This window comes from Amblyomma maculatum, chromosome 5 (genome assembly GCF_055883805.1).
Source record: "Amblyomma maculatum isolate TAMU_Amacu chromosome 5, ASM5588380v1, whole genome shotgun sequence".
NCBI classification, from domain to species: domain Eukaryota; kingdom Metazoa; phylum Arthropoda; class Arachnida; order Ixodida; family Ixodidae; genus Amblyomma; species Amblyomma maculatum.
This window is the reverse complement of record NC_139348.1, coordinates 79,716,073-79,741,204: the sequence shown is the minus strand read 5'-3', so window position 1 is coordinate 79,741,204 and position 25,132 is coordinate 79,716,073. Positions and strand designations below refer to the sequence as shown.

The following is a 25,132-nucleotide window of genomic DNA, read 5'->3' as shown; positions in this document are numbered from 1 at the left end:
AAGCAGTATATTAAAAAAGTTGCCATTGATAAAAGCAATGGCTCACCGTGTTCTCATTGTTTCTGCCTACCTGTGTTACCGGCAGGCGACAAGGATGGTGGCACTCACCTGATGTGGGCAGGGTCGGCAACCAGCATGTGCATGTATCGCTCGAGGGCGTGCTCGTTGAGTGCCGAGCGCAGCCAGGCCCGGCCGCGGCCCTCGTCCGTGTTGACGTGGCGCAGCACCAGGTACCGCTCCAGCTCGTGCTTGGTCAGGTGGGTGCGCACATAGTGCCAGAACACTGCCACAAAGAGAAAGAAAGAAGACCCATAAGGGGCGGCAATGTGGGGTCCCAATGCAGCCCAAGTATGTATATCTACCCACCCAGGCGAAAATGGACACTCTATAGGCTTTGTTCAGGCGTACTCATTCCAGCTGGGTTTCCGTATTCCAGCGGGAAATTTTACAGTTAAATCTTGGCTGGAAGTGTAGATTTTCCAGCAGGAAACCGGAATATTCCAGCTGGGTAAGATTTCCAGTTCCATAATCCAGCCGGTTCCAGCAACTGAGCACACAAAGCAACAGCAAGGCAGTTCGTAGCTGGGCTAGGACTGAGTTGACACAAATTGTGACGCGATCAGGTACGTCTTTGCCTGGCACATATGCTAGAGGTGAAAAAGCCATAGGCTATACGCAAATGTGGTAACAAAAGGGAAATAAAATGCTGACACAAATGAATGACTGAAGGCACACCGACATCTCGCCCTACATAACTTGTACACAGTACAGCATCCAACTCAATATTACAAGCTCGTTTAGAGGGGACAATATAATCCCCCTAAACCCTCGAACTCTCACCCAAAAACGCACGGTACCTCATATGCTACTGGCACTAGTCATAATGAATTATCGAAATGTTTTTCTTCACTTACACAGCAAGATGGCGCATGAAATACAAAAAGACCAGCTTGGCTCTAAAGAATGGAAGGAATGCTGTACATAGCGTCGACCTGAGCTCAACCTAAAAGCAGATCAGGAAACTGATGATTATGAAATCTTGACAACAGATACAAAAGTGCCATAGCAAGTAGCTCTATAGACATTCGTGCTAAGTATGACTTCCGCGACTACAGTAACTATCTGTAGACTAGGCTTTTACCTTTTAACCATAGCTTGGAGTGCTCACGTGGACTAATAATAGCTAGCGCCATTTCAAAAACAGAAAAAACAAGAAAGCTAACAAGCAGGCCTGGAGCTGGCACTTCACAAATGTTTTCTAGTTGTCTAACCTGATAAGCAGTCAGAGTAAAAGGTAGCAGGGTGTGTCTTATCAGCAACAGCAGCAGCCAACATGTCACAATGTGACTCATTTTATGCAAAGTTAAGCAGACACACACACAGAAAGATGCGGTGCAACAAGACTGCCATGCAACCCCCTATAACACTAAGACCCGACAAAGCCGAAAATTAGCCCTTTAAAAATTGTTTTCATTGACAGTGTTTTGGAGAAATATGCAAAGATACAAAATGCTGTGACAGAAAAATGGTTGTGGTCATGTTGGATTTCGTGGCATACAAGCAGCTAATCCGTATCACGGCACAGTAGATAAAATGTCTGTCATGCCGAAAGAAAAGATTTCGAACTAAAGGCTTCCTTATTTCCTTACTCCAAAGAGTCAGAAGACGAAGAACAAATCTAGAATAATGGCTTCTCCTAAGAATCGCCTCAAGTCAGAAGGAACATGTCCATTCCAGATTGTACTGAAATGCATATTCAAGCAGTCCGCTCCAAATTGTAGGAATTGGATTCACCTAGGTCCTGAAAATGTCACTGTAGAAAAATAGCAGGCTGGTCATAGCACTCACTCTTTATCGGGCTGAATCATTGCACCTAATAGAATTCAAAAGCTCTGCACCGGCAAAAACTATTGAAATCAGTGGCATAGAAGCCCAAAATCACTGCCGTGCTTGGTCGTGCTCAATTTAACGTCACGAAGAACCCTTGAGATAAGCATGATAATCCCATGATACAATCTCATTTGAAGCAGAGGCAGTTGTGTGGCTATACAAACATTCCAGATATATCTCGTTGAAAAGTGATAATGATGTGTGCTGAAACGGCCTTGAGCATGAACAAACGAACAAAGCCTTCTTGACCATGGGCCTTCAACCTCGAGTTGGAAAATGAATTGAATTACAAAGCTCTGAGGGCAATATAACTAATTACAGTGTAATTAGTCTCAAAATTGGGTTTTCTAAAGAAAAAAAGGGGCAGTTAGGGAATGCATGCATTTGGATGCTTGGGGGAACCCTAAAGTAAAACAACACTCCCAAAGAGCATTCTTCCGCAAAACCCAGTTTGAGAACTGCTGTGCTAAACTAAAATAGAAGACATTTCTACGAGTTTTTTCGCAAAGATGTACACACATGCAGGCAACTTACTTATTATAAAGTAGGGCTAAATCATGCAAAGCCTTTGCACGAAAGTGCAGCTGTATACTTCTGTAAATTTTAAAAGGGAACATATGAGCAGGGCCCCATCTCCCAGGCTAAATGAGCAGATAAGAGTGAGAAAGGAATTCAAAGCAAGCACAGCATGCCACAGCCTTGCCTGAATGTCCTTGTATACAACAACAGAGAGCTTATGAAAAATGTAGATGCTCGGAACGTCGCTAAAGGCTTCCACCCATTCTGCCGACGTCTGTCAGACCACAGCTGGCTGCAAACATTTCAGAAATAAACTAGTGGGTTAGTTAAGCAATGTCTCTTGAGTACTGATCACTACGCCTTGCTGCTTGGCAGGCCAATACAAGATCTATATCTCTCCGATGATTTGTACCCATCCCTCTGCCCAATCAAAGACAAGTGCTAGCTGGTGTGTTTGAACATCGTACGGCAGCCGATCTGCAACGTTTGGACATCCTGGTCTAAGAATTTTCAACTACAATCTCCAAGCAACCTGCACAACATGACCACTAGTCTGGCTGGCAAGGCATTGGAGAATGCACACACACCGACCTGAAATCAGCTAGGAATTTGTTTCACTGAAATGCTCGAAGCAAACCCTAAACTTGAAGTTGAGAAGAGCGGGCATCAGCTAATGAAAATCATAAAAATAAATAAATAATAAAACATTAGCTGGGATTTGACTCCACTTAAACCGATAAAGGCGTGCGAAAGGACCGCTTGGAATGTTTTGGCATTGAGAGACTGGCACAGAGTTCGGAAAAGTGTTAGCCTTTAGTTGATCCGACTTTTTGGGGAAGGGAAGGGAAGGTGCAGTACCTGTCTCGCATCTTGGTGGACACCTACACTTAAAATGAACGGCATATGATTGGAAGCACATATATCTTATCGCAGAAGTGGGTAGCGAAATGATATAACACCTGGCCTCTGCACGAGAAACGATAGCGTCACAATTTTGATACCAATGAGACCAAACCTAGTGCTAAATTGAGGTTCTTTAGTGATGTGGTACAATCAAATAGAGGCGACAAGGTTGGGAGGGACGTTGATAACTGGTGTGCATGCCACCATCCCACTTGCTGCTTTAGCAGTTTGACAATGGCTAGCATCGTGGTTGCTATGGCAACCAGCGAGACACAAGCATGACTGTTCTCGGCTCTGACGATCGTACGAGAGCTTTTGCACCGAAAGAATTCATGGCTTCAAGCTTAGAACGCTGGACCCACGAGCGTGACTCCGTGCACAAAACAGACCATTAAAGTAATGACAGTAGAACCACACATAATGCTTCAAAAGGGGCTAGTTGGTTGTTTATAATAATTAAAGAAGTGCACTAACTTGGCATAACCGATAAACGGGATCAAGAAATACATAAAAACACACAAAGTGCTTTGTGTCTCGTGTCATGTATTTTTCCATCACGTTCGTCAGTTTTGTCAAGTTAGCGCACTCATTTAATTGTTATGAATTACACATGCTCGCAAGAATAGGGGTGATGACACAGATTGCTCTTTTGGGCCTGAGTCATGTCCGCTGTTTAAACCCATTAGACAAAAACGGCAGCAACTGCAAACAAGTTAGACATTGATAAAGTACCCGGATGAATTGAGTTATATGTGCTGCATTGACCACAGCAGAGCTCCTTGTAGTTTTTTTGTTTTGTTTCGTTATCTGGTGCTAATAGTGGCACTGATGGAAATAAAAGAACACTGAATTCACAACACCTAAGTTCGGCTTAGTTAGCCTGTGGTGATTGCACTCTACAGCCTAAAAAAAAAAAAGACAAAGACAGAGCCCCCGTAAGCGTCTCATCTGCAAGCCCACCAAATCAGCAAGCTAGAGTCCTATTGCCAAAGCATTTCTCAGTTAAAAAAAAAGCAAGGATGACAGATAGTGAAGAGAAGTGGATGTGGAAAAGGAAAACTTGGTAGAAACAACAAACCATAGGCTGCCAAATTCCTGTGCTAGTTCCTTCATTCCCCAAACTGGTTTCTGAGAAGCAAGTAACGAGAAAAACTCATGTATTGCATGGAGTACACACCTCCTTCATTTTAAAGGCCTGGCAGGCTTTTTTGAAACACCATTTTGTCATTTTCACTATGTTTTTTAATGAAACTGGAACCTTAAAAAAAAAAAAGAATTCCATTGAAGAGCTGATTGTTTCCCCTTTCACTTCAATGAAAGTAAGCACATCAGTGATTAATAACACTTAGAACAGCTGCTAATTATGCCTGCTACTCCATGCGATCTCATGAGATGTACATGAAGGTGTCACTTCATGTGCAACACCTGGGAAAACCTGACGAAATGTGAGTGTTCAGAGTGTTCACTAACAGAACTGTGAGCCTGCAGGCACTTCCTACACTCTGCGCAGCAACTCTCCCCTGTGGCGACTCTTCATGTCTTCAATGCATTCTCATTGAGCCAAGGTGAGGAATTAGTACAACCGTACCACAAAGGGAGGAAAAACCGCTTTTTGCATTCTGTTTTTCTTCCCAATGCAGTAGTTCCGGAAGAGCAAGTGCCTGCCACGCTAGCAGTGTGCACGGAGACGCTACTGTTACCTTACTTTTGTAATGACTGGCTGTATGGTGTTCGTTCGCATGGCTTAAATGCAAGCTTAGCTGTCAATACCAAAACTATTAATTTTATTTCGCACAAGTTGCACCTTTCATCATCATCATCAGCTTGACTATACCCACTGCAGGGCGAAGGCCTCTCCCATATTTCTCCACTTAACCCGGTTCTGTGCTAGCTGCATCCACGGCAGATGAGGTTAAGAAGTTCGCGGGGTGACCCCCGCGAACTTCTTAACCTCATCCGCCCACCTAACTTTCTGCCGCCCCCTGCTACGCTTTCCTTCTCTTAGAATCCAGTTTGTTACCCTAAGCGACCATCAGCTATCCTCTCTTCGTACTACATGTTTTGCCCATGCCCATTTCTTCTTCTTAATTTCCAATAAAATGTCGGTAACTTGAGTTATTTCTCTGACCCACTCTGCACGTTTTCGATCTCTTAACGTTATCCCTACCGTTTTTTTTTCCATACCCCTTTGCGTTATTCTCAACTTAAGTAGAACCCTCTTTGTTAGCCTCTACGTTTCAGCCCCATAGGTAAGTACAGGTAAAACTGTTGTATACTTTCCTCTTGCACTCCTCTCCATATCCCTCCAATTAACGCAGTTCTGAGCCAGCTGCATCCATTTGATCCCCAAGAATTTCCTAGTCTCACCTGCCTAATTAACTTCTATGCTGCCCCCTGCTAGGCTTGCCTTCCCTTGGAATCCAGTTCGTCAGCCTCGGTGACCACCAGTTGTCTGGCCTTCAAATTACATGTCCGGCCATGCTAATTTCTACTCCTTTATTTCGGCTATGATATAATATCCTTTTGTCTATTCTAACAATCTTGATGGGGAATTAAAGGAGGCATTGAGAGTTTGGGGAAAAACAGTGCAAGCTCAGGATGGACAGCTGAAAAAGATGACAAACGCGAACTGTGCAGGTTACAGGCAGAAAGCAGAAACCAACGAATTCACAGCTTCCCACTTATAGTGCAGGGACATGTAGTCAGATGTCATTGTAACAGGGACCCGTCCAGCCCTGGACATAACTTGGCTGGTGCTATGTAGAAATCGCACTATGTAATTATGGAAGAACATGGCAAATGTAAGTGGGCACTACAGGGGGCCACGGAAAAGGAGAGAGAGAGTCACTAAACTGTTATCAGCCCACAAGCATCAATCTAAGCACTTCACTGTCTGCTTTACATACCTATATACCCCTCACAAGAAGTGTTATCCCAGATAAACCATAAAGGAAGAAAAAAGAAAGAGCACACACAATAAGGCGTGACAAAGGCACGTGGCCCCTGCTATGGCGAGCCAGCAACACGCATCCATTGTTTCAGCCCAATAATCAGCCTCACACTAACGTCACAAGCTCCCAAAGCTCCTTATCACTGCACTCAATATCACGAGTCCACTTTCCCCCATCAAGGATTAAAGCAATGGCAGGACAGATAGGGGTCGTGTGTGGTGGATAGCTTATCGGGCCCCAAGGATTGGAGCGTGCCCACTTACTTGTCCAGGAAAAAAGACTCAATTCAAACCTTATGCTAATCATGATGGCACGATTAAAGCTAGTTAGCCCTACCAGCATCACACAGTATCACCAGAGTTGTGGAAAGAAATGGCTTGAAAGAGGAACATCGAAGTCATATGTCAATATGCGGCACTCGGCTTCTCTGTGGAACACTGCACCTTGAACAAAACTGCACTCAGTAATGATTACAGGGGGAGTTGGAATAAATGTGCTCAGAAGCTTTCGTCAACCCCGAAAAGCAGAAAAGCTAGTGTTACATATAAACCTAGGCTGTGTGATATGCAGTATTATGAATTAACTACACTCATATTTGTGAGCTACACACAAGTATTAGTGCTAGAGCGAGCAGTTTCGTAAATACAAAATAAAAATAAAAAATAAAAATGAGAAGGGCAAATCCAGGGGTCATCTTTCTTCCACATGCATAACAGACCACTGTAGCGATCACTGTTCCATTAAATGCATGCACAGCGAAACATATGCGCACGAAATTGATTAGCATTACATGTCTACAAAAAGGCAGTAAAAACGGACTGATCACTATAACCATATGCGAGCAATGTTACCGTAATGGTCATTTCACTTCAAATGCTAGCACTAGCTAAGAAAACCTATACAGGTTTATTGAATCAGGTGCTTCAGTAAAAAAGAAGTGCAAATAATGCTAAAGAAATGCTGAAAAAAAAAAATTGCATGAAATGCCTGTAGGAGTGCACAGCGCAAGAAAGGAAAAAAAAAACGAATTTTTAATTCCACGACACGAGTATTCTAATCAATGGTAGCTGCCTCACCATGTCAGAAATAGATTGCTCAGCTTCTCTCTCACGAGTAGCAGACCCTTGAACGGTTCCCGTTACAGTATGTAGTACTGGGTGACACCCTGCCCCTGGCATGCTTATTTATGCATGCACATGATCCTTGCTGCTGAACATTGCCTTAGTCTTCTGCATATTGATTTTCAAGCCTACCTTCCTGCTTTTACTATCCAAGTCATCAATCATTCTTTGCAGTTCATCCCCTGAGTTACCTACTTAGCAAGGCGATGTCATTAGCGAATCGCAGATTACATACTGAGGTATTTTCCATCAACCCTTATCCCTAACTGCTCCCATTCCAAGTCTCTGAATACTTCCTCTAAGCAAGCTGTGAATAGTACCGGGGAGATCGTGTTTGCTTGCCTGACGCCTTTCTTAACTAGAATTTTATCACTTTCTTTATGCAGAACTATGCTTGCTATGCAGCCACTATAGATATCTTCTATAGGTACAGATAAGCTGAAGGCGATGGCCCCACTAATGCTTCCTCAAGAAGCATCAATCAAGAGCATCACAGGCTCACCTGAACCCAGCAGCACAGATATGGTCGCAAAATGTGCAGGAACAGTTCAAAGCACGCAAGTACCGTAGACTGCACTGCACGAATGTCTCCGTTCTCGGTTCAACAATGGACATGATGAATGAGTCACATGCGTGCACTCCAACTGCTGCGATTGTGGATGTATCGCACGTTGCTGTCGCAACTGAGGCCTATCATGATATTATTACTTTTCCACTTTCTACTATTTTCATATAACACTGTGTTCAATTTCACCTATTCTTTTTTGGACCATTTTTTTCCCCCTGCAGGCTGAACTCATTTCCTTTTTCCTTTGTCTGCTTTAGGAGATGGCCTCGGAAGCAGTGGCAGGCTGTGCGTTTTGAGGTCAAACGAGCAAACTATATACCCATGCCAGCTGCTTCTACAGTGAGGCTGTGTCTAGGGAAGAGGACTAATAATGAAACAAAGTACAGAATGATGAGGTGACTCATTCCAGAGTGAGGCTGGCAGACAGCGTGTAATGCCATCTCGGTTTTCAGGTTTACATTATCGCGGAACTACTATTCTGCACAGCAAAAAAAAAAAAAAAAAATAATAATAATAAAGAGACAGATAGAGAGAATCGGACTTCTTTCATACAAGAGCATGTTCATCCTGTAGATGGCACAATGTGCATAAGAATATTTTACCCAGCTATAATATAATAAGTGTATGCAGCTTATATACACTGGCAAAACGATATAAACAACTCCACATAAGCAGCAAGAACTTAATGCCATAGCACAAATAAGTGAACAAGACTTCGTGACACGTGATCTTCACAACCATTGGAAAATTTCCTTTACACGTACCATTTTAGGCCAACAAATGCTACGTCACATTCTACCAATATTACTGAACAAGCTTCATTACAAACTAGTTGATACTAGCCACACTAACATCTCTAAGCTTAAAGTTTTTCTATAGGAACAATTATTAGGCCTCTAAATTGATCAACAGTTGGAAGTCTACTATTTGGTATTGCCTAACCTGACTAAACTTAAGACCACTTCTTTTGACTTTTATTCCACATACTGTACCTAGAACTGTATAATTAAAAAAAATGATGTGCAAATTATTTTACTTCATTTGCTTAGTACAATTTGCAATTTGCTTTGTTCTGAAAAAAGTAAATTAACTCATGATTAAAATACAACTGTGCCATTACTGCATGCCATAAAATGGGGGCTTCAACACAATCGAGTGCTCTTGTTTGAGCCCCCTCCGCTATTATTGACGGAAATAAACAGAATTTAAATTTTAAACTGGTCTCATTAGTCCAGTTTTGACTGCTTTCTACAAAAGTTATTTTTAAACTGATCTCATTAGTCCAGTTTTGACTGCTTTCTACAAAAGTTATTATCCCCAAGCATTAGGTCACACAGGCATTTAGCATCATGCAGTTAAATATAAAGGAAGGTTTCTGCTCCATTTTTCTTAATGCTTATAGTTCAGGAAACGATGTCTCTTCTTTTCTACTTCATTTTAATAGGCAAACAAAACGCCACCTTCGGGGGACCACACAACACGTCCGCCCACTGGGCCAAACCACCGCTTGCGTCTGCAGCAACTAGTAGAATTCGAGCTTCATTGCTTCAGCTGCTCAGCCAGCTCTTTCGATAACTGCACTTGCCGTGGCACAAGTCTCTCATTAATTATAAAAACTACAGCCAAGTGCTGAAGTTAATTAACTCATTACAAATGCAGAACATATTATGATACTGCTTGAGCTGTCCAACCCCAAATAGGTTAGCACACAACAATTTCTCGAAGTCCGGAACCTCAATAGAAAAGTGTCTGCATGTATGTATGTCTCTGACGGGAAACCATGGCTGTCCAACTCTGGCAATAATGCGGTACTTCTCTATCTTTACCTTTCACTTTTGATATGAAATTTTTTTTTTTAATAAAAATTAACAATTTCATTTGTGCCTTCTTCATAAACAACGCACCCAGGAACCGCTGACAAGGTAATATGTGGAACATGCTACGATGCTTCATCGGTAGTGCACATTTGGTAGGTGCGTCACACGATGTGCATGCTGACCCTAGTGTCACGCAAAGCGAGCCTCGCTGGCTGCTGTCAACAGCCCAGTAGTCAGAGATTAGATAACACGATAAGATGGCGTGCAGTTGCTTTTGGTTGTGCCGTAATGGCCACATGCTCTATTGTTAAACCTGCAGGGCCTCCCATCAGCTCACACCTGGTGTGCGCATAGGTAAGCTGCATTTGCTGCTGCAAATGGGGCCTTTCCACTGTCATTGTTAATCAGTAGAAAGGGAAAACAGTACTGAGGCAAGTGGGAAAGAATTGTGTAATTAATTAATGTAGCCTGATATGAATGCTTGAGTAAGGCCCGTGTTTACACTGGTGGTATATCTGCATCCATTGTATCACTTCGAATGATGCCAATCTAAAAAAAAAAAAAAAAAAAAAGCGAACAGAAAAGATACCTGAGTATGTCTAGCAGAAGCATTGGGCACAAACAGATCTTGCTACTATCATGATGTCACCAGAATATGTAGACACTTTCGATGATTCCCTCAGTGACATATTTAAGCCAAATACGAATAGTGGGTTGACTTAAGCGCGTGTGTGTGTTTTTATGTAGGTGTGGGGGGAGTATGGTCTATAATCAGCTGATGACGCCAACAAAGGGTTGCAAAGGTTTCATAACATCACAGGTTAATAGTTTTCAGAAGTTAGAACTTCCCTCTTCCCATACTCACTTCCTTAATAAGTGAAGAAAAGACAGTACTCCCATGAAACAGCTCTTTCCCAGGCTCATGACATCACCCATTTCTACCTACTTTACATTCCAGCTGGCCATCATACAGCTACCCTCTTATAGCTATTTCAAAACAGTTATCTTCATGCAGCTCCATTATCAGTCAGCTTCTTACAATAGCTATAGTCCCTCGTACATATACCAGCGTAATAATAATTATAATAATAACAAAAAGGCGAAGCAACTGCAGTTGCCTAAAACATAAGGGCTAGGCAGAGTGGAGCTGGCCATTCGCTGCCCCATATCAAGTAAACAACTCCTAGTGCGAGGCACTTCGAAACAGTCTAAACCAACTGCCAAGAACTCAACTTATTGAAGACTTATTGGAGTTGATAAGTTTAGCCTTCATAATCCACAATGTGTCGCCTTAGATGGCAGTCAAGCAAGCAGCGATTTGTTGAGATTGAGCTCTTCAATAACACATTCTAGCAACGTGTGCCCACAAATGATGGTGGTCCCCAGTGAAACGTGGAGAGACCCTCCACAAGTGAGCCTACTTAATGCGCCAATTGACACTGTGACTGTTCGACAAATGATGCAGAATTTTTTCTATCAAGAACTTTTTTTATGAGTGCATCTGCCCATTTCTCACTTCATAGCCCCTTCTGATCTCTCCAACTAACCTTGTCCTGTGCCAGATGAGGCTATTATTACCTGGCAAACATTCTGATCTCACTTTCCCACCTGACCCTCTAATAACCTCTGCTACGCTTACCTCCTCTCACAATCCATGCCATTATCCTAAGGGATCAAAGGTTAGCTTTTCGTTGTTACATGCCTGCCCAAAATTAATTTTGTCAGAAGCTAGGATGTGCACAATAATGCATTATTAATGCATACACCAAACATCAATGAACATGCATACTGACATGGAAACATACTGACAATAACTATTCGGCTCTTGACCCAAAATACACATCTCTGTAAAGAAGCGCGATCAGTAAAAAGACGGTTCAGCAGTTCCCGAGAGTCATAAATGCCTATCAACTACTTTGACTGCTTTAGAGCTATTTACTAATTTAGTGTTCGAACTCATGGGAAGAAAATTGATTATCTTCTAGATGGTTTAGGTTTCTTTCCGTAATGAAAAAGAGTACTCACCGTAATCCGAATCGGTGCTCCATAGGTTGAGGCCCTTAACGATCTCCGAGACTTGTCTGAAAATTGAAGCAAAAAATTAGCTGATGTATGACAATGCCTGTCAGGACCATGATGCCTTTGTGCTAAATGACATAATTTTTTTTTTCTGTTTGACCAAATAACACTATTCCGAGAAAACATGTCCGATTGATTTCCTATGTTGCAATTACTGTTGAAATTGGCAGTAGAAAACTATTCCATAAGGCATGCAAACAAATGACGATGAAGGACAAATTAACATACTTGGTGCAGAAATAAGGACACAGGTTGTAGAAGCCATAAAGCTGGTAAATAAGCATTAGTTGCACATAAATGAGTGCTCTCTTTATGCTGAGATGAATAAGAATTGCAAAAGGGAATTAAATAGTTCTTACAGTGACCACACGTCAAGTTCAATACATACTGCAAACAAATAAAAAAACATGGAGGCAATAACAGGAGGTATAATTTAAGAGTGCAAGTGTGTATCAGGGATGGGACTAATTTTGTTTGTAAATTTGCTTAATTTACAAAACCACGAATGAAGTAGCATCCAGAATTCCGCACAGTCTGCGACACTGCTACCGATCAACATTTGGTTCTTGTTTCCAGACACACTCACTAACACCCGTGAATATGGCAGGCATTAAAATTAAAGCACACAAATCACCTGATGGAGCTCAACCCTTTGGACCTTTTCATTCCATGCTGAAGAACCGCTTCGAACTGCGTGCACAAGTTGACAACCCTGTGAAATGAAAAACAAACAAACAAATGAGAAAAAAAAAAAAAACGAAACCAAAATCGCAACAAACCCCGGGCTCGCCACAAATGTCACTCTTGAGGCGACGCTTTTAGCGCGCAGTTGTCTGAACAGTTACCAAGTAAGCTAATCACCAGATGTTTCACGGTCAACACAGCAACAGCGGCACGCGGGAGGTGCCGCGGAAAAAAAAAAAAAAAAACCGAAACACGGTCACGAAACAGCCTTTCAACAAGAAGAAAGCACGAAAACGAGCCATGACGGATCCCACCTGCTATCGCTTTCCGTCGCGAGCTCCTTGCGTCCTCCGAAGCGGATCTGACACTGAAAACAGCCGAAAAAGAACTGTCAACATCAGCACATGCATTATACAGGGACCACGGCAACACTTAAACGGACTATAAAGCAGTCAATTTACGTTTAAATTGATAAACTCGAGCCGAATAGTGCGTCATATATACAGTCAGCTTCGTGAACACGAGGTTTCGTGTTCTAGGCTGACATGATCAAGCAAGTCCTTCCACTCAGAGGTAGAAAGCGATCGAGTCAACGAACTCGGCGCGCATTTCATGCACAATGAATGGGCCAAGCGGAGCACAGGAAAAGAGAGTTCGACACTCCGTTGGTCACCTGTTTCACGGCATCCAGCAATCGCGACAGCAGGATCTGCCGATCCGACGGGCTGGTGTCTTCTGAAACAAAGACCAGACGGTGTAGTACTACATTAAAAGCGCGCATTGAAAGAAAGCCGGAGGCGTCGGAAGCTGCCTGCCACACATTCGAAAGTGACAGGATGAAAGTAACGCATCCATTTTACAGTGAACCGAAACTATATACGCGTATACCAGCACGCGACAAAGAATTGCGGAATTACGAAATGACGGACAAACAAACGCGTACAAGGTAGCTGTCGTCCGCCCCCTAGGAAACCATGCGGCGTTCAAATCTGGGTGCGCGGCACATACGGCAAAAATGACTTCTCCGAACAGAAAAGGAGAGAGGTCTGCCTCCGGGGAAAAGCGAAATCCGCGCTCAATTGTTCCAAGCAAAACACTGCCGCTGGTTGCTTCGCGTTAGCGCAACGACCACGCGTCAGAACAAATGAAATTTCAGCTCTTACCATTCATTATTCTTGACCAGGGAAGCAAGCCGCGCACTAAGCAAGATTTTTCACCGAAGTGCGCCTGGCCGAAAGCTCTCACGCATGGCTCAGCCCGGCTCGCAGAGACGGGTCGCTCGCACGCTGCCACGCACTGCGTGTGACAATCGGACCAACGCAGTACAACGTTACACGGTTACACCATCGCTGTCCGATAGTCCATTGCGAGCACGAGTGATGGAAAACGTATCACGAGAACAACGGGGAAGGGACGATCGCGCAAGCACTCCCACTACGGCGGCCGCTTCCCACATCACCCCACTGACCCCACACGGCGAGCGAAGAGAAAGGCACCGCACTGGCGACTGGAGCGCTATGTGCGGCTGTCGAGGGTGCTAACCAGAAAACCTAAATCGACAAAATCTATGCGCCTCGTTCTCATTCATAGAGGAAGGAGAGGAAGGAAACAACTGTTCTCATGCATTTACATTGCGCTGCTGACTGGTTGTTGAATCGGCCTCCATATCGCACCCATGATCGCACCCAATTTTCACCCACAGCCGCAGACCACTGCGGCATGGCTGTTAGTCGCATCGATCTATTTGACACACTAGCCCCGTTCATTGGTGCTGCTGTCTACTGTTGTCGCGCGTACGTTCGGAAGTTAATGCAGTTTTAATGCATGTGCTCATACGCAGCTCTGGCATTAAAACAGGCTCATACGCAGCTCTACCTCGCCGGAGGTGCTACTGCGCCCAAGGACGCGGGATCGAATCCCAGCCTCGGCGGCCGCTTTTCGGTGGAGGCGAAAAGCAAGGCGCCCGTGTGCTGTGCGATGTCAGTGCACGTTAAAGAACTCCAGGTGGTCGAAATTTCCGGAGTCCTCCACTACGGCGTCTCTCAAGGCCTGAGTCGCTTTGGGACGTTAAACCCCACAAACCAACCATATGCAGCTCTAGTGGCGCCAATGCATTTAAAAACATTGGGATGCACAGGTCGAATGTCTTCGCCTGTATTCAACTAGAAGTGCAGGTTTTCTGTAGAAGCGCGTGCGCGTAAAATTAGGTGCTTCGATAGTTTTGACTAAAAGTGCTGCCGCAGCTGACTTCCGTTTTTCGCCAAATCCGGAGAAGGCATCACAAGTTACCTTGTGGCAACGTTTGAGCACTTTCTTTTTATTTTTTTTTTTTATTGCAATCCGGACACAGAACATGATTGCGTATAGAAGTTGATGTCAGGCGCTTCTGAAAACTTGAGCCATGTGGTGTGACCTCGTATTTATCTCAGTTTGATCATAACGACTTTCTGGAAATCAGTAAATTTTGTTGCCACGAACCAAAAATTCCGAACTCAAACGAACATAACGTCATGAAACCGAAACCTAACTTTTGCTCGGCTCTCTCCAAACGACTGCAAAATAGCCGAGCTGTAGCCGAGCCGAGAAACAACTGAAAAAGCGAGGCAGGCGGCGCCAGTGTGCTTCCGTTTCTCTTTGCTGCTTGCTTGGTGAGTGGCACGGTTGTTTCTGCTCAGCTTGCGGGTGAAATCTAAGTTAATCTGCTAATTGAATGGGCAATATTTGTCATCGTGATGCGGTTTATGGCTCGTTATTGTCCTGTGCTGTAATTCAGAACTTTATTAATCATTATTTTACCGTTTTTTCGCAGGCAACTTAGCCAGCAAGATGGGTCGCCGACCCGCAAGATGGTATGTGGTGTTCTTCCTCACGATTCTTTATAACAGTGCGCATGATTTTGTCATTGCGTACGTGTAGCTGAAACTGCGACCTTATGTAACCATTTTTCTCTCATAGTTACCGGTACTGCAAGAACAAGCCGTACCCCAAGTCGCGGTTCTGTCGTGGTGTCCCCGGTAAGTGCCATTCGTTGCTAGGCTTAGCCGGCACAAAATGACACGTTTTTCAGTTTTCATCGGTTATCAAGCGAACGTCGCCAGTGCAGATTTGATCCCTGTTCGTGTCCCTTTCGAAGCTTGACCGTTAGCCTGCTGTAGTCGGCGATCTCTGCATTGACAACTTTTTCTCAATGAATCAAGTTGAACGAAGTGTGATTTCATTCGGCCCCGCTTGCTGCATTAGCTGATCTCTCGGCGCATTTTAGACTGATCGGACACGAGTGATTAATCCCATTAATGAAACGCCCATTGTTAGCCACGTGGGGCAGCCTGACAGCACTTGCTTGTGACGTGGAATTGCCGCTAATGCGGTTAGATCGCTTGCACGACTGCACTACAGGCGGTGAAAGATTCTTAAAACAGTAATCTGTGCTGTCGCCTGCAAGCCAATATCGCCAGTGTCAGAGTACCAAACGTTAACCAGCAATGCTGTACCTGGAGAGCTTTCCTGGATCGTGAATCAGAGCATTTATCTGCCATGCATAGGTGAGGGCACGCTTTTGGGGAAAAAAATTTCAAAAATTGTTCTATATTTTTGTTGGGTACCACTGGTGTTAGCGTTTTTTTTTTTCTTTTAATTTAGTATGCTCTGGCATTCCAAAGGGAGCAATTTCTCATCAGTGTCATCGCTTCTCAGAGGGTAGATTTTGCACAAAGCAGAGGGTGTGGAAAGCTGAACGTGTGGAGTGAATGGTCTGAAATCCCCGCCAGGGTGGCGCAGGGGCTAGGGCGCTTGACTACTGTTCCCAAGGAAGCGGGATCGAGTCCTGGCCTCGGCGGCCGCTTTTCAATGGAGGCGAAAAGCAAGGCGCCTATGTGCTGTGCGATGTCAGTGCACGTTGAACCCCAGGTGGTCGAAATTTCTGGAGTCCTCTACTACGGCGTTTCCCATGGCCTCAGTTGCTTTGGGACGTTAAACCCCACAAACCAAACCAGACCATGACGCTCAGTGTCATTGCTGCTACAAACTAGAATCTAGTAGATGGGAAAATTTTCAGCTGTCAAGCAACATTTCAAGGCAATGAAAAGTGCCCTGGTGCTGCGTACATACTTAACTGGCTCACAAGATTTTAATAAAGGAAAAATAAATTGCATTTGTCTTTCGTGACCTGGGGACTGAAGGAGTAGGTGAGATGTAATTAAGAAGGGTGATCGCTGCACGAGTGCCAGTGCATTTGAGCGCACTTTTCTTTGTTCTGTGCAGATCCGAAGATCCGCATCTTTGACTTGGGCCGCAAGAAGGCTCGGGTGGATGAGTTCCCGCTCTGTGTGCACCTCATCTCGAAGGAGTTCGAGCAGATCTCTTCGGAAGCGCTGGAAGCTGGGCGCATCTGCGCCAACAAGTACCTCGTCAAGACCTGTGGCAAGGACGCCTTCCACCTGCGGATGAGACTGCACCCCTTCCACGTCATCCGCATCAACAAAATGTTGTCCTGTGCCGGTGCCGATAGGTATGTGCTGCAGTGCCACGCCGTGGCTTAATTGTTCCGCCTGTCTGTCCTGTTTATTCTACAGTGCAGAGTACTGTTGTGTGCAGTTGAATTGACCAGTCCTTATAAGAGTTTCTCATTCCTTAAGAGTTTCATTGTAGTAGGTTTGCACCTTGTTTCACAGATCACATTTTGGTGTTCACTGTGTAGCTTCAGTGTTGCCACAGTGGTATACAGGTCAAGAAAAGTGGCTTTTGCTGCTCGGAGGACTCCCATGCGGCCATTGGCTGCTCGAGGGTTCCATTAGACTTGCTAGCACGATGATGCAGGTTATGGCCATTGGTTGGCATCACAAGGAGGGGTTCACTCACACATGGATCGTTCACATACACATCCACACACTCGAATGCCCTCTCAACTCACATCCTCTCATGACCACTCAGTTACATCCACTCATTTGCACTACTACCCGTTCATGCTCACATAGTAGAGGTAGAACTCATTCATGCCCATGTACGCTCACGTCTGCACACACACACACACTCAAGTCCACATACTCGCACTTATGACCACTACACTTGCTTCCACTCAAATAGTATCCACTCTCACCATACATTCACAATAGCTCTTTCATGTCCACTCACACTCGTATGTCAGTGTGCCGACCTCTGGGTGTGGCAGATCGAAAGGCAGGTCACCGCGGCCAAATCATATAGCCGTGACATCTTGGAAAATCTGTTTAAGCCAGTGGCTGAAAGGTCTCCTTTCAGGGGTATTTCCTACTTTGTTGTTGAGTCGTGCCCAACTATAGTTAAAGCTGGTAAAAAGCAGTTTAGCCGTGCTTCTTGCTGATACCATTTTAGCTTTGTATGGTAGTATTGCGCATTATGACACTATCATTTGTAAAAGAGCTGGCTGTTATGTTAACCTTGCATTCTTTGGAGGAAGAAGGTGGCTTGGTTTTCAGCTTTTTGTTGCAGTTATAACGCACAGACGGGAAAGTTTCGTTATGTACCATACATGCCTGTGCTTTTTTTTTTTTCACGATTCTGCCAGGCTTTGTTCGTCATACTGGTCTGGCATTTCAAAGCATAGCCTTGGTGAATCCTTCAAATATATAATGCATTGAAAGTATGATTGGCACAATGCAGGAATGATCTGTGGGGGTTAACTACCCACAATAAAGTGGGCGGTTGCATTTTAGCAGGTTTCTCACTTTGCGACGTGTCGAGAAAGTCCAGGTTGGTGAGAGCACTGGCTTTTGCGTGCTCGAGTGAATTGCTGTGGCCATCTGGAGCCTGAAAAGCTGGTGTTCATGCCAACCTGGGCTTCCTGTCGCAAATATCAAATATAACGCTATTGTAAGCTAATGTCCCCTGAAAGTCACACTTGTGGCTTTAGTGCCAGCATGCTGCTCACAGCCATCATCATGGATGACCTTAGCCTCATCCCAGTTTCTATGCATACTGGGCTAGTTCTGCTGGAAAGCCATCTCCGTATCAGAGTTTGCGAGGGAACTTTCAGATATGGTCATGAATGCGGTGGTGAGAAGAAAGCATCAGCATGCGGTGGCTACTGGAACTTGGGCCAGACACACCTCCTCGTTCTAGTACAAACTCAACATCTGCGTCGATTTCTCAATGCCACAAGCCGAACCATACTATTTCAGTGCAGCATAAGTCCCCAGTATTTTTGATTTTAAGGTATGATAATTGTTAGATTGAGAACTGCATACAAGGGTAGGCATCTTGTGACGTGCGACTAAATTCAAAGCACCTGCACTGTGGCTTGGTTGTGAAGCACGTGTGGCCTACAGTGCAGTACACTGACGGTGTTGAGAAAACTGAAAAATCGTTATAACTGATCATTGTTACATCTGGACCGGCAAACAAAACAGCACTCGCACTTCCACATATTTTCCCAAGCATGTAGGCTTGCCTACTTTCAAGCGATGAATGAAATGGGTTGAACAAAGTCTATTGTCGCAAAAAACACTAAGCTCTTATTACACATCAAGAGCCATAAAATAAAAAGTATACTTCTAAAAGTCTGGAATTTGCACTCGCTGGAGCAGTAGCTGAAGCTTGGCAATCGCTGTGAGCATCGCTTCCAGTAGTGTGCACTCTGGCGACAGTTCTTTTTGCGTGCATGAAACTGAATGCGCTGCAGGGCATCCCCATCCTTGATCGTTAAAATCGTAGAGTGCGAATGCCCATATTTTTAGTTTTTTACACAAAGCTTTCAACCTTGAAACTGCCAGAAATCTCGACGAATCTGCTGTTTCATCTTAGATTAGCGCACCTTCATTGTGGTCGACGCCATCTTCCACAGATGCACAATCTTTGACGATGCGGTCGCAGCCTTTACGTGTGACAGGCAGTGATTGCGATGATAGCCCTCAACCGCATCCAATGGCTCTCGCGCATTTCTCAATGTCTGTTCGCTTTTAAGTCATTCTGTTTTTATTTTTATCAAAGATTAGGAAAATGCTTATGGTAAACATGCATGCATGGTGATAAAGCTTCGTCATATTTGATATGCCGCCATTAATGAATCGTCATATCTGGTTTATGTCTACATAGAGGCAACAGGGAAATAATAAAACCCAAGAATTTGATTGTTATAAGCACAATATATTTTATATGGTATCATTATAAGTGGACTGCACTATATTTAAGCTGGGCATATGGCTTGCTACAATTGATGTGTATTCTGTTAATGGCAGTGTCGATGGTGTGACACTTGTATAAGTGCACACCCTTATGGCTTGTGCACAGATAAGCGAGCAGCATTGAGGCACTGTGTTCAAGGTTCAAGGTAGTCCGGTGTGCAGGGTGACGTGTCAACGACTGTCCTGTGCGTTGCAGGCTGTTACCATCTGTTAGCTCTCGGCGAGCATTCCGTACAAGAAAAAGTTACATGTGCAAAATGTATTCTTTTTGGCCGGCATTTGATGTAATTACGGGCTGCTGAGTTGAGTGTACAGACCTCATGTGAGTATGTATGATATTTGTGTAAAAGTGCGACATGACCCAAAGCTGGCGCTTTTTCTTACTAGTGATGGTTCTCTCTGCCCCATGCAGGCTCCAGACGGGGATGCGTGGTGCCTTTGGCAAGCCCCAGGGCACCGTGGCCCGGGTGCACATTGGCCAGAAGATCATGTCTGTGCGTGTCAAGGAGCAGCACAAGGAGAACGTCATTGAGGCGCTGCGCAGAGCCAAGTTCAAGTTCCCTGGGCGCCAGAAGGTACGTGGCACTTTGTACCGTGCTGTAATTATACACGAGGAGTTTTCTAATGTGGAATGCAATTACTATTTTGAGGGGAGGCTGTGTTCTTGAGCATGGAGACAGTATGGTCGATGAACGTGCTGTGCGGTACGCAGCGTGAGCAGCGTCTATTTGTATGGTGTAGCCATTTGTGGAGTGCAGTGGCCACTAGTTACGATTTTTGATACAACTTTGTGTTTAGTTTGTTTTTTGCACTCTGTTCAAATTTAATTTGTTTTCCAGTGGACCTAGTGGTTCCCAAGGTAAATAAAATGATAGTTGACAATTACCAGAAACAGTGAAAAATAACTGTACTGCAGAAATTTATATAATCACGCGCTTATGTAGGGAGGTAGATTGCAAGGAACACAATGTTAGTGCTTATTTTGTGTAGCAGTAATAAGCATGGCTACAGTGATTCAACGTGCATTGTTCCAAATGGATTTGGTCCCAACATTGCGTGCTTCACTCATAACTAGTGCAGTGGAAGCTCAATACAATTTTCAGGGGAGTTTCAAGTTTATATTTATGATCTGAAAATCGTGTTATTCAAAACATGCCTCTAAAGGCCGCAAATGAAACATGGCACTAAACCTACTGTTATTACCGCAGTGTGAATAATCTCATTTCTGTAATATCCAGGAAACTGTATTTCTCACTCAGAACGAGTGGCAGACATAATTCAACTCTACACACATAGGGCAAAGCAGTGAAGATCATCGAAAACTTGAATGTTGTGTTCACCTCACGTCTGCAGGAGATACTCAAAAAATGAAACACTGAGATCAGCACTTGACAGGCTGTCAAGATTGTCAGTGCTTCAGACTGCTGCAGCCAGGGTGTGAAACAACCCCTGATTGCAAAAATTCGAAAAAAAAAACAAACAAAAAAACTGGAGGTTATCAATGATGCTGAATGGAATGCCCTGTGATAGCTCTATTGATAAGACTCAATGCTTACTTAGGGATTTTCACGCTGTACCAATTACAAACAGCCTTATGATCACTGGTAAACTGCTGCAGTTTCTAATTGGTCTTTGGGAAAGGAAGCACGCTTTGACATTTCTAAGTGGACGCTTGAACATTGCTGTAAGGAAGGAGGGAGTGAAAGCAGAAAGCTGTGATAGGGCTCCAGAATAATTCCAACCTTCTGGGTATCTTTATCTGCACTGACATCACATCATCTGAATTCAAACCAGACTGCATTTCGATGGAGGCAAAACGCAAAGATGTCCGTGTGCTCTGCAATGTCTGCACGTTCATGACCCTCAGGTGGTTGAGATTACTCCGTTGTCCACTACAAGTTCCACTTTCCTCTCTTAAACACAGTTCAAGTGTCCACACAGGAGTCTGACACGCTGCGCTTTTCCTTTCCTAACCACTGTCCACACAGTGTGGCTGGCCGTGTTTCCTTTATTTCCAAGCACCAGTTCGTGAACCAGGTCAATTGTGTGCACAGATTCTTGACCGCAAGAACTGCTGCGGGTGCCAACTTCACCGTTGTGGAAAGTCTAGAATACAAGTCCGCGAGTTGTGGTCTTGTCCCAATGAGTGAAAAACAGTCTTTTTTAAAAACACCGGTTTATTCCGGATCAACAGAATAGCATGCCGTTGAGGTGCGCAACAATGAACCATCAAGAATAAAACGGTGGCAATAGAAAACATACTGCAGTGCGAATAGAGCGAGTAATAGGGCGAAAGCGTTCGCGGCTGTACAAAAACATTGCTCCATGTGTGGTAGAAACTCGTGCTAACACTCCTAAGCCTAAGGCACTGCTTCCGTCTTCGTCTGGCAGGACCTCGCTCAGTTGTCTGTGTACATCTCGTCAGCTCGAGGCGCTGACTGGCTGCCCTTCGCTGGCCTCCTGCCGAGCCAAAAAGCCCCGAGCCTTGCTTCCTCGGTTTCGCACCGATAACTTGCCGCCCCCGCTCCAGGCAGCTCGCTCATGTGTACTCGTGCTGCCTGGGCAAACACCGACACAAACATGAAAAAGCGCGCACAGTTTGTAACACTAATAGGGGCTGTGGGGTCCCACAAAGGAAAAAGTCGTTGAGCGGCATTTGCGGATTGCCTTGCATTGAGCTCACAGCAGCAATGTTCGCTACTGTTGGGGCAAGCTCAGTGCTGATGCAGCACATGCACGTAACTGATGTTAATAGCATATAGCAAGGCAGTATTCATGTTTGCCTTTTCCTAATTTAACTGTTATTGTTCAGCTTCTCTTTATTGAGAGGCTAGTACCACACTTCTTAGCAATGCTTACACATTATTATTGGTCACAAATCACGAGAGTTGATGTGCGCGTGAATTGTTTTGACAATGCAGGTGCATGTCTCCAAGAAGTGGGGCTTCACGAAGTGGGATGCCGAGGAATACGAAGAGATGCGTGCTGACGGCCGGCTGAAGCCCGACGGCTGCTACTGCCACTACCGTGGCGGGCATGGACCCCTGGCCACCTGGATGAAGATCCAGAGGGAGCTGCGTGGTCTTGAGTAGACTGACCTGGCATCTGCCGACCCGAGAAAGACAATAAATGAACCTCGTCTTCTTGCACTCGTCTTGCTTCTTGCTCAAGGGGGGGGGGGGGAGGGGGGATGAAGGACGGACAATTCGATTTTTTTTTTTAGCCTAGGATTTTATACAGGGGGTCCAGAGGTTTCTAGGTAAGTTTCGAGAGCCGCCTCTAAAGAGAGGAACCTGTGGCTAAGTTTTGCCCGGGCAGTGCTACCAGACCTCTGGCATTCAGCCAAAGGAAAGGCTTGTGGCACTGCCTCTTCCACCAGTTTGCTCACTATTTCCACCGCGCGCTAGCAGATCGACTTTTTTTTCAGAATTCGGCCATCTGTGGAACGAGCGCGCCTCTCTGTTCAGCGTCTTAGGTTTAACATTAATGTGCGGTAACGTAATAAAAGGTAGTCGTGGTGGTGTACAGACCACCTACGTCTGCAGATTGATGCCAGGAAAGCACGTGAGGATGGCGCGGCAAAGCAAAACTGGCTAAAACCCCCTGAATAAGCTTACAGCGATAACCTTTGAGCGCGCCGCTGAAGGAGCGAGCCTCGCATTGGCTGCGGCGCCCGCTTTGCTGACGTGCGGGAACATCTTGGCGGGAAGCGCTTCCGTGGTGCCGTGATGCCAAGCTTCTGTTGTGCTTTGGCTGCAACAACCTAAAACAAACACTGCTCGCAGAGAGGTTTTGGTCCGCAGACTAATAAACTGCGGGATCCGCGCCTTTTTGAGGTAAGTGGCCATTCTTTAGTGTTCCAGGGCAGGACAAGATACCATGAAAATTATATTTCCGATGCCGATGCAAGATAGAGGACCTAAACTGTGTTCCGATACAAGTACTCGGTACTATCTTCGACACATCACAAATTGTAATATTAAGATGGCAATACGATTAGCGGCATTGGGGAATTTTACCGTGCTTTCAGGATTTTTGAGAGCATTCTTATAGCGTAGTTTTTTTGAAAGGGCTTGAGGAATACGCCAGCACGGAGGTATTGCTTGGACAGCTGCCCTTGTCAGAACTTCACATTGAATTGAAGCCATGGTACAGTTAAGCGACTGCGTCCACAAGCAGACTAGAGCAATATTTCTTTAAACTAATGCTCTTCATGGGAACCGACCTGTCCGAACTTGGCTCTACATACAAATACAAAGGTGCAACCTGCGTGCGTTTGGAGAACTGACCATTTGTATTACCATTACTGCGATAACAAGCTTTTGAAGCTCTGAAGATTGTTAAAAGCTGGAAGGAAAACGAAAAATAAAATACCTAAACGTTATTCAGTCCGGAAAGAGCGCGACGTGGAGGTGCTTAAAGCGACGCAAATGAGAAAAGTCGCCCTAAATACACACACGACCATACCGCAGGTGTTGTATTAGGTGAAGATACCTTTTATCAACGTGTAAGAGTGAACCACAGCCGCGTTGACTGAAGCATCCTGGAGGTAGTTAGGAAACTTGAGGTTGCATCGCCGGAGAAGTACGGCTGGTTGTAGATAAAAGATACTTTTTTAACAGAAAGTGGCTAATATGGTGTCAATTCGCATATTTCAAAAATTAGTTGTTGTTTTTTTTAAGGTAGAGATACCTTTAACCAAGATACTTTGTTGGGCGAGTCGGTAAATATCCATTAATAATTTAAACAGCGCGAGCAAGAAGACTCAGGACAAGATAAAAGGAAGCCACAGTACAATTGCGCTGACTACAGTCGCGATGTCTATGATGTGCAGACCACGCATCACAGCAAACTGCTCGTGATGCGTACATACAGCGCGGCTGGCGCAGCGTATGTGCGCAAGGTTGCGGTCTTAGTTTGCGCGTTCTCAGTTCGTAGTGACGCGGGAGAGTGACCGAAACATCCGAAATTTGGCACATTGTACACAATACATTCCGCCGGGAAACTTCGCGAATTCATCATCATCATCAGCCTGGCTATACCCACAGCAGGGCGAAGGCCTCTCCCATATTTCTCCACTTAACCCGGTTCTGTGCTAGCTGCATCCACTTGACCCCCGCGAACGTCTTAACCTCATCCGCCCACCTAACTTTCTGCCGCCCCCTGCTACGCTTTCCTTCTCTTGGAATCCAGTTTGTTACCCTCAGCGACCATCGGTTATCCTATGTACCATATGTACAAGGGAGAAAACAGCGCAAGCTAAACACGGACAAAAAGGGAGGACGAGACACAAACAGCGCTGTGTGTGTCTCGTCCCCCCTTTTTGTCCGTGTATAGCTAGCGCTGTTTTCCCCCTTGCGATGAACCAACTAGCCCGCGACGTTTTGTTCAACCATATGTACAAAGCAAATCAAGAATGTAAAATGCATAGGGTACAAAACGG

The 25,132-nt window shown here is 44.8% G+C and overlaps 2 protein-coding genes across 4 annotated transcripts in view; one reads left to right on the top strand and one right to left on the bottom strand.

Annotated features, from left to right (window-relative positions):
- Positions 1-14,031, bottom strand: part of LOC146188569 (sorting nexin-29) — a 56,693-nt gene extending 42,662 nt beyond the window's left edge. Inside the window, exons 1-6 of one of the 2 annotated variants that reach the window (XM_084603845.1) lie at positions 13,696-14,031; positions 13,206-13,264; positions 12,847-12,899; positions 12,483-12,560; positions 11,795-11,850; positions 109-283 (exon numbers count right to left, since the gene is read on the bottom strand). In XM_084603845.1, coding sequence (XP_084459971.1) covers positions 109-283; positions 11,795-11,850; positions 12,483-12,560; positions 12,847-12,899; positions 13,206-13,264; positions 13,696-13,702 — 428 coding nt within the window. In that variant the 5' untranslated portion in view covers positions 13,703-14,031. Of the gene's footprint in view, positions 1-108; positions 284-11,794; positions 11,851-12,482; positions 12,561-12,846; positions 12,900-13,205; positions 13,268-13,695 lie in introns of both variants that reach the window. The other variant, XM_084603844.1, reaches the window with a different exon arrangement.
- A 1,123-nt stretch (positions 14,032-15,154) lies between these two features.
- RpL10 (ribosomal protein L10) lies at positions 15,155-22,838 on the top strand. 2 transcript variants are annotated; one of them, XM_084603842.1, is made up of 6 exons: positions 15,155-15,234; positions 15,342-15,381; positions 15,488-15,546; positions 16,793-17,039; positions 20,102-20,264; positions 22,611-22,838. In XM_084603842.1, exons 2-6 carry the CDS (start codon positions 15,359-15,361, stop codon positions 22,779-22,781), a joined length of 663 nt encoding a protein of 220 aa, XP_084459968.1. In that variant the 5' UTR covers positions 15,155-15,234; positions 15,342-15,358; the 3' UTR covers positions 22,782-22,838. The 2 variants fall into 2 exon arrangements, with proteins under 2 accessions (XP_084459968.1, XP_084459969.1); XM_084603843.1 differs by having other exon boundaries at positions 15,160-15,180.
- The last annotated feature ends 2,294 nt before the right edge of the window (positions 22,839-25,132 follow it).